The sequence below is a fragment of the Silurus aristotelis genome, assembly GCF_946808225.1.
Source record: "Silurus aristotelis genome assembly, chromosome: 25".
In the NCBI taxonomy this organism is placed as follows: Eukaryota; Metazoa; Chordata; class Actinopteri; order Siluriformes; family Siluridae; genus Silurus; species Silurus aristotelis.
This window is the reverse complement of record NC_139598.1, coordinates 9,577,097-9,589,566: the sequence shown is the minus strand read 5'-3', so window position 1 is coordinate 9,589,566 and position 12,470 is coordinate 9,577,097. Positions and strand designations below refer to the sequence as shown.

The following is a 12,470-nucleotide window of genomic DNA, read 5'->3' as shown; positions in this document are numbered from 1 at the left end:
CTGCAAGGGATGGCTGGAATCTCTTAACATTAACTCGGCCTTCCTCAGAGTCCTTGCTTTATACACACTGTTTAAATTCATCAGGTTGGTGCCGACAATCTTACCACACACTTTAACAATACCCTGAAGTCTATTTCTATTTTTCAGATTAAGCGATGCAGACAACACACAAATGTAAAAGTAATAACTGACTCAATAAAACAAGAATAAAACATTTTCATAAAAGTGCTATCCACGTTAAAACCACAGTTTCCGTAAAAAATACATACGCTGGTGGGCTTTTTTTACAAACAGCATCCACATGAGCCCCAGAAGTCAACTTTTCATCTATTATAGTACCAAGATATTTAAAATGATGTACAATCTCAACAATATGATCATTGATAACCACAGGAGAGATGGCTGTACGATTCTTCCTAAAATCTACAATCATCTCTTTAGTTTTTAATACATTAATGTCCAAAAAGGACAGTTTACACCAATCAATAAAATCTACCAATACAGAACCGTAAACAGAATCCTCATTATAAAGGAGGGAAACGATCACTGAATCATCAGCAAACTTAATGATATGGCACCTCTCAAGTTGCGTATGACATTTATTAGTATAAAGCACAAATAAAAGAGGTGAAAGAACACACCCTTGCGGTGACCCTGTAGAGAAAAAAAGTACATCAGACAAAACACTGTTCACCTTCATATGCTGAGACCTATTGGTTAAGAAATCCATCAGCCAACTTATCAATCCAAAATCAATATTATGAACACTCTTCAACCTTTCTGCTAGGATATGAGGTTGGATACAATTAAAGGCTGATGAAAAATCAATAAAAACCAAACATACAAAAGTTTTTGCGCCCTCAAGGTGTGCCAAAATCATGTTTAATAGAGCACATATCGCATCATCAACACCCCTGCCTGACCTATAGGCAAACTGAAGCGGATCTAGATTTGCCTGTACCATGGTCAAAAGCGCGTCCTTCACAATCCTCTCAAATGTTTTCATTATCAGAGAAGTAAGTGCTACTGGCCTGTACTTGTTTAAAGATTTTGGTGCATTATTCTTAGGAACAGGTATGATAATAGACTCTTTCCAAAGACAGGGAACCTTATGGAGACTCAATGACATTTGAAAAATAAAAGAAAAAATATCTGCAAGTTGTTCTGCACAATTTCTAAGAATACGGCCCCCAATACCATCCGGGCCAGGACTTTTCCTCTCTCTTACACCTTGAAAATGTTTTAAAACCATATCCTTGTCAACATTAACCCTATTCTGTTCCGAAGCAGCATTATTAAACACTGCCAATTCCTGACTAAAATCATGACTATTAAAACGATTATAAAAAACATTCAGATCATTAGAAAGATCAAAATCAAGCTTCCCATCAAAAGAAACATTTTTTGGAATTAATCCCCATCATGGATTTCACCCCCTTCCATGCAGAACGTGAATTCCCGGTTTTTAGCATATCCTCCACTTTGACCTTATAATTAAGACCTGCCATTTTAAGATTTTTTTAACTTGTTTTTTTAATACCTTATACTGAGTCACATCACCTTGATTAAAACAAATATTTATATGAATAATTGTATTTTTTACCGATTTAGTGACCCATGGTTTATTATTCTGGTAAATAGCTATTTCTTTCCTGGGAATAACAAGATCTTCACAAAACGTAATATAAGATGACACCGTCTCTGTAAGTCCATCTAAATCTGCACAAGCATCAGTAAACACATCCCAATCTGTGCAGCTAAAACAGTCCTGGATACAATTTATAGATTCTGACCCCACCGGAACTAAACGACGTTCCGGCTTAGTTTTCTTCAGGACCGATTTGTATAGTGGAACCAAGTGCACAACATTATGATCAAATGAACCAAAGGGAGCTCTACAAAGCGATTTGTATGCTCCCTTAACAGATCCGTAACAATGATCCAAACATTTCATATAGTGTGTAAAACAGGTTACATACTGATAAAAACCACACAGGGACTTCTCCATATTACAGTGATTAAAATCACCCATAATAAAATTAGGTGCGTCCGGCGAGATCCCTTGAAGCCTTTGCACAGTTTTAACAATAATTCGGGTTGCAGAGTCAGCGTTAGCTCTCGGGTGAATGTACACGAGCGTGATAAATATCTGGGGGAACTCCCTTGGTAAGTAATAGGGTCGAAGGGAAACAGATAAGAGTTCAATGTCGGGAGTACATAGTGTCTCCCTAACGACCACTATATTACACCAACTTTTATTAACATAAAGGCATAATCCTCCACGTGATTTACCCGTCACAGTTGGATCTCTGTCCAAACGATAGAGTTCCCCAAATCCATAAATTTCCAAGTCAGAATAAGAGTCTTGTTCCTTGAGCCATGTTTCCGTGAAAGCAAGAAGACATGCTTCTCTAAACTCCTTAAGGAATTTTACATTTGCCCGAAGCTCATCCAGTTTATTACGGAGTGACTGAATGTTAGCCAGCATAACTATGGGGAGAGGAATACGACGATGGCCTTGTCTCTTCAATCTCTGACGCATGCCGCCGCAACTCCCCCTCTTCCTCACCCCTTTCGGCTTGGATACACACGGTAAAATCCGACTGAACAACCTCTGCTGGAAACACTGCCAGAGGATCCACACTTCCTTCTCCAGAGTTACGTAGTAGGATAAGAAACTCGCGGCTGTACTGCAGAGATACACGGTGCTGGCAAAAAACACTTAAAAAGTGCAAAAAAAGAAGAAGAAAAAAAAAAGAAAAAACTTGTCATATTAAAACAAGTCATTGTTTCCAACAATAAAAAACCCTAGTAGACAAAAAAAGCACGAAATAAACAAGCACAAAACCACAAACAAACAAACAATAAACCCCACTGCACTGCACGCTTCCCAAACTGCTGCTGCGTGTCGCCATGCACAGCGCCACCCAGAGGATCCACGAGATCACCAGCATGACCTTCAAGAACCGACAGCCTGTGACTCAAGAACGTGAGTTTATACAGCTGTATCCTTAACGAGTCACAGCTGTCGGGAATCAAAGCCTTCAAAGCCTTCAGCGTCGTATCGCCTGGCGGCGGTAGATGTGGCGTCGTATCGCCTGGCGGCGGTACGACGTGCCAAGTCTGACCCGTGAGAATTGGCATGGAGCTTCTGGGGGAGATCCATTGTGGTTGGGTGAATCCGCTTTCCGTTTCGTCCGATTCTTCTGTCAGGGTGGCAACCATGACGTGGAAGCGGAAGTAAATCAATCATGTTTTATTGAACTCAAAATACACATACACTGAAAACAATCCCCTAAACTGGGAGCATAATCCACTTGGGACGAGTAATCCACAACGAAAGAAATAACCAACACAAACATGTAATCTTTGGAGACGGAGTCAAGAGAACGGAACCAGCAGGAAAGGCTGGCGTACGAGGATCCACGAGATCACCAGAATGACCTTCAAGAACCGACAGCCTGTGACTCGAGAACGTGAGTTTATATAGCTGTATCCTTAATGAGTCACAGCTGTCGGGAATCAAAGCCTTCAGCGGCAGGGCGAGGGCAGCGTGACAGCTACCGATGGGGGCATGGCAGGTGGATCCCTGACAGCAAGGAAATATAATATCTTTTTTAATCTATGTCAACATTTGATTCGAAAAGGTGAAATACAATAGACCTGGACCTTTCAGCACTATTCGACACAGTCAACCACAAGACTCTTGTCTACCCTCAGGAGCCTCAGTATCTGCGAAACATGGGAATGGTTTGCTTCCTACCTGGAAGATCGCTCATACCAGGTAACATGGAGGGGGATTCATGTTACCTGGTATGGGCGATCTTCCAGGTAACATGGAGGGGGATCCACATCTGCCCGTGCATTTACATTGACATTTACATTTGCGGCATTTAGCAGACGCCCTTGTCCAGAGCGACGTACAAAAGTGCTTTGAGTCTCTAGCAATGAATAGATCTACACTGGAACGCTAGATTACAAACTTAATATAAAAATAACTCTTTAATTCTACAAAGCAACCTTAGAAAGTGCTAATTTAAGTGTTTCAGGAAGAGGTAGGTCTTCAACTGTCAACTTCAACTGTTCGAAGATAGCCAGGGACTGGCTAGGGGGAAGTTCATTCCACCACCTCGTTGCCATTCCACCACCTCGTTGCCATTCTGAGAGAAGGTGGTACCGATCGAGCAGTGCTGGAGGATCTCAGACAGCATGGTACAGTACGAGGTGTGTTGAGGTCTCTGAGGAAAGATGGTGCTGGTCCATTTTTGGCCTTGTAGGCAAGCAGTTTTGAATCTGATACATGCAGCTACTGGAAGCCAGTGAAGGGAGCGCAGCAGTGGGGTGGTGTGGGAGGACTTAGGCAGATTGAACACAAGTCATGCAGCTGCGTTTTGGATCATTTGCAATGGATGAATAGCGTTCAGAGGAAGACCTGCCAGCAGAGAGTTGCAGTAGTCCAGTCTTGAAATGACAAGAGTCTGAACAAGCACCTGTGCAGCCTGTGTGGACAGAAATGGTCGAATCCATCCAGAAGAAATCGACAGGAATGAGCCACATTAGTGACATGTGAGAAGAAAGACAGTTGATTGTCCATAGTTACTCCACGTTTACGAGCAGTGGCTGAAGGGATAGCAGAGAGTCATGATTAGTTATTCAGCGATCTTGACCTAGAGATGAATCACCTGAGATGACCAGCACTTCTGTTTTGCTGGGGTTGAGTTTTAGTTGATGAGCACTCAATTCCTTCTGGCTCTCCCTTTTAGTTATGCTGCTATAGCCAGTCTTGCCGGAGTCCCCAACTGCACAGTGTCCTTAACTTTTGTACAACAATAAGGATACTTAGTAATCCATATCCGTCTTTCCCTGTCACCACTCTTCTCTCTCTCTCTCTGTTCTCTCGGTTGAGTTAAACATGCTCCTGAGGTTCCAGTGCCCCTCTCTTGTCTTTGGATTTGCGTGCTCTGTCCCAGCCTGTTTCTGGATGGTGTTCTCTTCGATTGGAGGCCACTCTGTGCAGCTGAGGATGGTTTCTCATCAACGGCTTGGGTATTCATGAAATTATGTAAGTTCAAGAGCTTTAAGGATAGTCTGGACCTAGCCACTCTAACTCTGGACTGGACTAGCACAGCGTCACTTTTATACCATTTCAGTTTTAAAATTTTTATACCAGCACATGGTATAAAACACTTCAATGACAATCACAATCACACTGGGGCACTTTAATCTGTACTTCTGTCAATATCTGTCATACATATCCATCCATCTCTTCTGTTTAATTTATGTATATATATATATATATATATATATATATATATATATATATATATATATATATATATATATATATATATATAAAATTTTTATTCTTCAAATTATATTTTAATATACTTACTTACTTAAAATATACTATCCATTATTTTATTCATTTTCATGTTACTTTACTATACTATTTATCTTTATATTGTATTTCTTTTTCATGTTTACAAGGACAGTCATAAAAAGCATTTCACTATATGTCATACTCTGTATGAATGTGTATGTGACAAATAATATTTGAATTTGAATATGAATGTATCCCCTGAAATCGTGAACTGCACATCAAAAAGAAATCTTCAGTCATAACACGTATAGGAACTTTCCACACATTTTCTATGATTGATCTCTGAATGATATGTCATTGTGGGTTTGTTTAATCCTATAAAGATTACAACTCACCAGCTATGGAGCATTTATGTTTCTCATGCACGTTATGATATAAGAAAAGCTGCACAACATGACTGAAAGCAATAAAATGTTCAGTGCAAAAGATTTATTCTTGTTTTTCCCTTTAATTTGAAGTGTTACAATCTGTTTCTGAGATTGGTAAGAAGGCATTAGTCAGTAAAACAACTACAGTAGTTTGTCACTACAAGAGTAAAACAAATCTCCATTCATTTTATAACAGAGTTATGAGATCATATACTATACTATATAACAGTCATATTCAAAGCGCTTCTCAGAGTACAACTACCAACTGCTTTTCTTGACTGCTGTTTCATAAATGCCTTATTTACAGCAAGCCTGACAACACAGTGTGCAAGTACTAAGAAAACAATCTTGAGGCTCGGAAACTGCATATTTTACATAAAGGAGGTTTAGAAGTGGGCGTGGTAATAAAGATATTCCTGCAGTTTTGTCAAAGCTTAAGTCAATTCGGAGGTCATGTGACTCTGTTCACAGTGAGCTGCTTTATAATGAGGTCATAGTACACAGATAAAATACACCATTGCTGCCTCTTACTGCTTGACAATCCACCCAAATTGAGACTGGCCAGAGTTTACCTAAATAACCAACTGTAAGTATATCAATTTACAATGCTTCATATTTTATCACTCTTGGGTATTTGTATATAGCACAATACTTAACTAAATAAAGAATAGTTCGCAATGCAACATTTTCTGGAAATAAAAACTCATGATTAATATAAGATTATCAACTTATATATCAATGATATTTTATAAGAAGCAAGCAAATGTTGCATACTTTCCTGTATCTCTTATTAATTAATTGCTATTTAAATCTTTAGGTATAATGGATTATGAAGACATAACATCATATTCTATTTCACCAGGTTATGTAAGTATTAATATTATAGTTATAGATTACAGTTTTGAATATTATGTCATTACTTGTGAAATGTAGCTTGATGTGTATTGTGGTTGTAAACATACTGTGTGTGTGTGTGTGTGTAATATATATATATATATATATATATATATATATATATATATATATATATATATAATAAAAAAAATACATAAATATTAATAATAAAAAAAATAATTTATCTGGTGGTTAAGGAAATCTATGTGCCTTTTTTGTTTCTGTTGTTTGTACTCTTGTTTCTTTCTTATATACATAGGCTTGTGTAACTGCCTGTTGTTTATTATACATAAGGTTCTTATAGTAATCTAATTACAATACTGTAACTTCCATGAAAACAGAGCTCTTTTCAATGTTAAACATATCCATATCTTAGCTTCAGATCTGTGTAAGTATAGTATAGTATAGTATAGTAAAGTATAGTATAGTATAGTATAGTAAATGGAGTCACTGCATTTTTTAAGTGCATAAGGGGTGTTGGTTATGTCAGAAGGAGGTCGTTTTAGAAGGAGGATGTGGTGCTATAGTGTGGTTTTGCTGTTATTGACACACAATACAGGCACCTGTGTTAAGTTCCTGAAGTTGTTTTGGAAAGTTAATATTTAGAGCTGCCTTGGTTTGATGCAAAAGATCTCTTTGGGAGAATTGTCTTTATTGTCAGTGCAAGACAGCTGTTCACACATAACCCCAAAAGACAGGAAACACAATTTTTGGAGCTTAAAGATAGCAGATAAAACATTAAAGATGACAGGAAAAAAAAACACCACTGCAGAAGTGCCTGGTGCCCAAATATCATTCACGATAATTCATCTACAGTAGTACACCAAACACAAATCATTAACAATAGAACACATAGAAAAAAACAATATAGAAAGAATAGAAAAAAGATACATGGAAAATATTAATAAAAATAGAGTGCAATTATTAGAAAATCTGAAATCTTTATTTTCTTCTCAATAAAGCATAGAAAACATTAAATGTTACTATATGCTAAATGTGGTTTGGATTCAGACTGTAATTCATGTATACAGTCTGCTACAATAGCTTAGGGCTACAGTTGCCATGAACAGTCTTCATTGAACATTTAAGCACTTATCAGTGAATAGTTGATTAATTCAACAATGATGGATCTATTGAATAATGAATGGACATTCAATAGGACCCAAATGAGGGTGGGTTCCTGGTTGATTCTAGTTTCTCTCAAGGTTTCTTCCCTTATATAATATTAGAGAGTTTTTCCTTGCCACTGTTACCACTGCTCAACTTATAGAGATGGAATTTTAGATTTAAAATGTAAATGTATATTTGTAATATATTTACTTCCATAAAGATGCTTTATGACAATGTCCATTTTTAAAAGCACAATATATATCCATTATATGGAAAATATGAGATAATTTTGAATTGGCCAAAACATCTCTCAGAACAGTTGAGACAGGATTATATTTATCACTGTTCTTACAGTATCTTTTAATAACAGTCTGGAACTTAAAAGACCTATTGCTTGGGGGAGTGGTAGCTCCAGCGGTTAAGGCACTGGGTTACTGAGCGGAAGGTCGGGGGTTCAAGCCACTCTTGGGCCCTTAACCCTCTATGCTCCAGGGGTGCTGTATCATGGCCGACCCTGCACTCTGACACCAGCTTCTAAGCAAGCTGGGATATGCAAAGAACAAAATTTCACTGTGCTGTAATGTATATGTGACAAATAAAGGCTATTCTATTCTTCTAACTTTGGTAAATAAAAGTAATTTTTTTGTCTCATATAGGATTCTAGCTGCACAACAGTCATGGGTCTTCAGACTGACAGATGCAGTACGGGTTTTAGAAATTTGCAAGAACTTTCCTGAAAAAGATGTCTGAATGGAAGCGGTTGTTGTTCTAAAGCCTGTGTATACCTGTGCTCTAAAACCTAAAGTATTTGTTGCTCTAAAACCTGTGTATACCTTTTCAGTACCTTTTTGATGACTTACCAGATGTGAAGGCTGCTCATCCTATAGGCACCAAAGAACCTTCTTACCATCAGAAATGCAGGCTCATGTATACATATGGCTTACATATACAATAGAGCTTTAACTTGCATTTGTGGATGACATGGCAAACTGTGTTCACAGACAATGATTTCTGATGCGGTGATTTCCATTACAGAATTATGTCTGTCACCTGAGGGCCCCAAAGATCTTGGGCACCCAATATTGATTTTTGCGCTTGTTTCTTGTGTACATAGATTTCCCCAGATTCATGGAATCTTTTAATAATATTATGAACTGGAGATTATGAAATATTTAAATTCTTATTATTATTCTAAAATTGTTCTACAATTTGTAGAATTGTTTTTGCAGATTGGTAATTCTCTGCCCATTTTAACTTCTGATAGACTGTGCTTCTCTCATGTTAAGGGCTTGTTGCCAATTAACCCAATTGTTAAATGTTCCACTTTCTGTTTCTTTTTAGTAACACTTACTTTTCCAGTCTTTTATTGCCCCTGTCCCAATTTTTTTTTAGATTGTGTTAACACCAATAAATTTAAACAAACAAACAAAATTACCTTATTATTTCCATAGAATTGTACATTTCCTTAGTTTAAACATTTTATATGTTTTCTATGTTCAATTGTGAATAAAATACGGTAAAACTTACACTGTTAATAAGCTAGAGTGATGTTTTGCAGTAATAATGTACGTTACCTATTTATTTTCAGGAGACTAATGTTACAACAGACAACGACTATATACCACCAGACAGTGGCATTTGTGAAAAAAGTTGGGTGAGAGAGTTCCGTGGCTCATATGAACCCCCTCTTTACTGGATCATCTTTACAGTTGGAGCTATAGGCAACTTGCTTGTTGTATGGATCTACACTACTCTACGCAACCGCCTTAAAACCATGACAGATGTCTACTTGTTGAATCTGGCAATAGCTGATCTGCTTTTCCTGGGCACACTTCCATTCTGGGCCACAGATGCTGCCCAGGGCTGGGTATTTAGTGTCAGTGTCTGCAAGGGAATCCGTGCTGTCTACAAGATCAATTTCTTTGCTAGCATGCTGCTGCTTACTTGCATTAGTATAGACCGCTATATAGCCATTGTCCTTGTAACTCAGGCCCACAATTTTAAAAACAAGAGGATGTTCTACAGCAAACTGGCCTGCCTGTTTGTGTGGCTGCTCTCTTGTTTTTTGTCTCTCCCAGAGTTTATTTTTGCTAAAGTGAAGACAAACCAACAGGAAGAATCATTTTGCAGTTTAGTTTATCCCTCTGAGGACAAAAACCTTACCAAAGTCCTGGTGTTGTCTCTGCAGATCTCAGTAGGATTCTGCCTCCCTCTATTGGTCATAGGGGCATGCTATTCTGTGATTATTCGTACCCTGATACAGGCTCGCAGCTTTGAGAAGCACAAAGCGCTAAGAGTCATCTTTGCTCTGGTAGCAGCATTTGTTCTCTCTCAGTTGCCGTACAATGTGCATTTGGTTATAGAGGCAACACAAGCTTTTAAAGTGACCATTACAGACTGTGATGTTGTAAAGACCTTTGATGTGGCTGGGCAAGTTGTGAAGAGTCTGGCTTACACACATTGTTGCCTTAACCCCATCCTGTATGCTTTCATTGGGGTACGCTTTCGGAAGGATCTGCTCCACCTTTGCCAATGCATGACCTCAGGACTTGGTGGCATCAATAAAGTGTCAGTTTCCAAGAGACAATCTGTCATGTCTGACACAGACACCACACCAGCACTATCTTTGTAGCCTGTTGTTAACCATGTGCCTTTTCCCAGTTACATTCCTTAAAAGCTTCTATCAGTTGAGAATTGTTATTCAAATCTATTTTTTATATCTTTATTTAGAAGTCAATGGACTCTAAATAGCTATTTTAAGGAGCCATTTGGACAGTGAATGCAAGCAAATAAGACAATCAGAATGCAATCATTAAATTTACAGGGATTGATAGAAAGCCTATTTAACCTTAACTATTTTCAATGCTTAAATAAAAAAATAAAAAAAATAATAAAATAAAATAATAATAATAATAATAATAATAATAATAATAATAATAATAATGTTTATTAATACGTAACACACTAATGTGTAGTTATATGGAGTTAAAGCTATATTTAGTGATAAACTAGTTTTCTTACAATAAAAATTATTGTGAAAGCTTTGTTTCTTGTATTAACTATTGACTCAAGTTCAATAAAAATCTCTATATTTTTATAAATACACATGTACAGGTAAAACTCCTTTTTTTTAGTTTGATGATTATAATGTAATGCACTATCAAAAATCAATAAACCATATTTTATAAATACTGTGAATTCAGATCAAAGAAATCATACTTCTCTATTGTGTGTCATTCTTATCTCATTATCAGTCTTTTCTTTGATAATGCTTACTGAATATTACTGAATAACTTCATGACAGTTACTGTACAAGTTGGTGATTATACAGTATGTAGAGTGTTACCATCTACTAAGCATATATTAATACAATGTAATAACATTACCTGATTATTATTATTATTTCTTTAAAATGGCTGGTTATTTATGGAAAATTAAGACAGGCTGATCTGACCTCTGAAAGAAAGGAAGCCATGATGTGTTTTGAACATTGCTAACGTATATTTTGTGGTGAGAGAAAAGCTTCTGAATGTGGGTTCTCTTCCTTATTGACTTAATTTGACTGCCTGTCTGCAGAGTAAAACATTTAGTTTCAAAAATAAGCTTTGTGGTTGCACAGTTGAGCAGATAAATGTGGGCATCATTACATTTAAATAAGATGTACCATTAAGATATTTGATATTTTAGGACATAAACAAACATTAGAAATTTAATGTTACTAAAATGTTTTGTAATTCTGTTGGGAAACTTAATAAAAAAAATTTACATATGTAATTAGGTGAAAGAAACGCCTTTGGTATTCAAGTACCCCAAAAAAAATTTATATTTATCAATAACAAAAAAGAAATAAAAAAATAAACAAGTTTGACTCATTCAGTAATCATGGGTTATTATGTTATCTAACTGCTAAAGGACACCTTACATATATGCATTATATGCATTAACTGATGGAGACCTTTTCATGATGACAAAGCAGTTTTCCTACATGGATCAATGTGGACACTTTTCACACTATTCAGATTTAAGAGTCTGTGCAGAGCTGCTGACCTGAATTATATGTGTTATTAGAAAGATACACAGGGTGATATTTTATTGTTGCTAAGATTGCCATTGCATTTTTTAATAAACAGCTATTGCTATTTGGCTCCTAAACTTTATCTCTCTGGTCTTTCAGCCCATTGGCTCTGCTTTGCAAAAATGTTAAAAAGGTGTCACATAATGAAACTTTTCAGGAACAGCATGCAAATGCAAATTTAACTAATGTAATCAATTTCAACCCTGGCCATTACCCAGTCAAGTGATACATTTATTTTGAACATGTGAAAAAGATTATGATTGCCATTAACAAATAGTACATGTAATATTTTTAAAGCCCTTGAATTAATGCTTAAAGCCTATACTTTAAGGTTGTTTTAGTGGTATAGAGATGACGAGGGACAAACAAAGGGTTACTTATGGACGGGACTATACACATACTAGCTTTGTTCCTTCTGTAAATTTAAATTATAGCATGACAGAGAACATTTTAAGAAAACCATAACATTTTCTGTATGACTAAAACAGTTACAGGTGTGACTTTGATGAAAGACAATTAAGTGTCCTTCACAACAACCTGTAAAACCTACTAATAAAATATTTTTTTGATTTAAGGTTATCATACCTACATTGTAGCTGGAAACAATCATTAAAATATAATAATTAGTTTAAATTATTTATAT

General features: G+C 36.5%; 1 protein-coding gene across 1 annotated transcript; it reads left to right on the top strand.

Annotated features, from left to right (window-relative positions):
- The first annotated feature begins 6,192 nt into the window (after positions 1–6,192).
- On the top strand, positions 6,193–11,783 carry ccr9b (chemokine (C-C motif) receptor 9b). Its single transcript, XM_083530018.1, has 3 exons — positions 6,193–6,334; positions 6,566–6,615; positions 9,341–11,783. The coding sequence occupies exons 2-3, from the start codon at positions 6,571–6,573 to the stop codon at positions 10,382–10,384; spliced, it is 1,089 nt and encodes a 362-aa protein (XP_083386144.1). The 5' UTR covers positions 6,193–6,334; positions 6,566–6,570; the 3' UTR covers positions 10,385–11,783.
- The last annotated feature ends 687 nt before the right edge of the window (positions 11,784–12,470 follow it).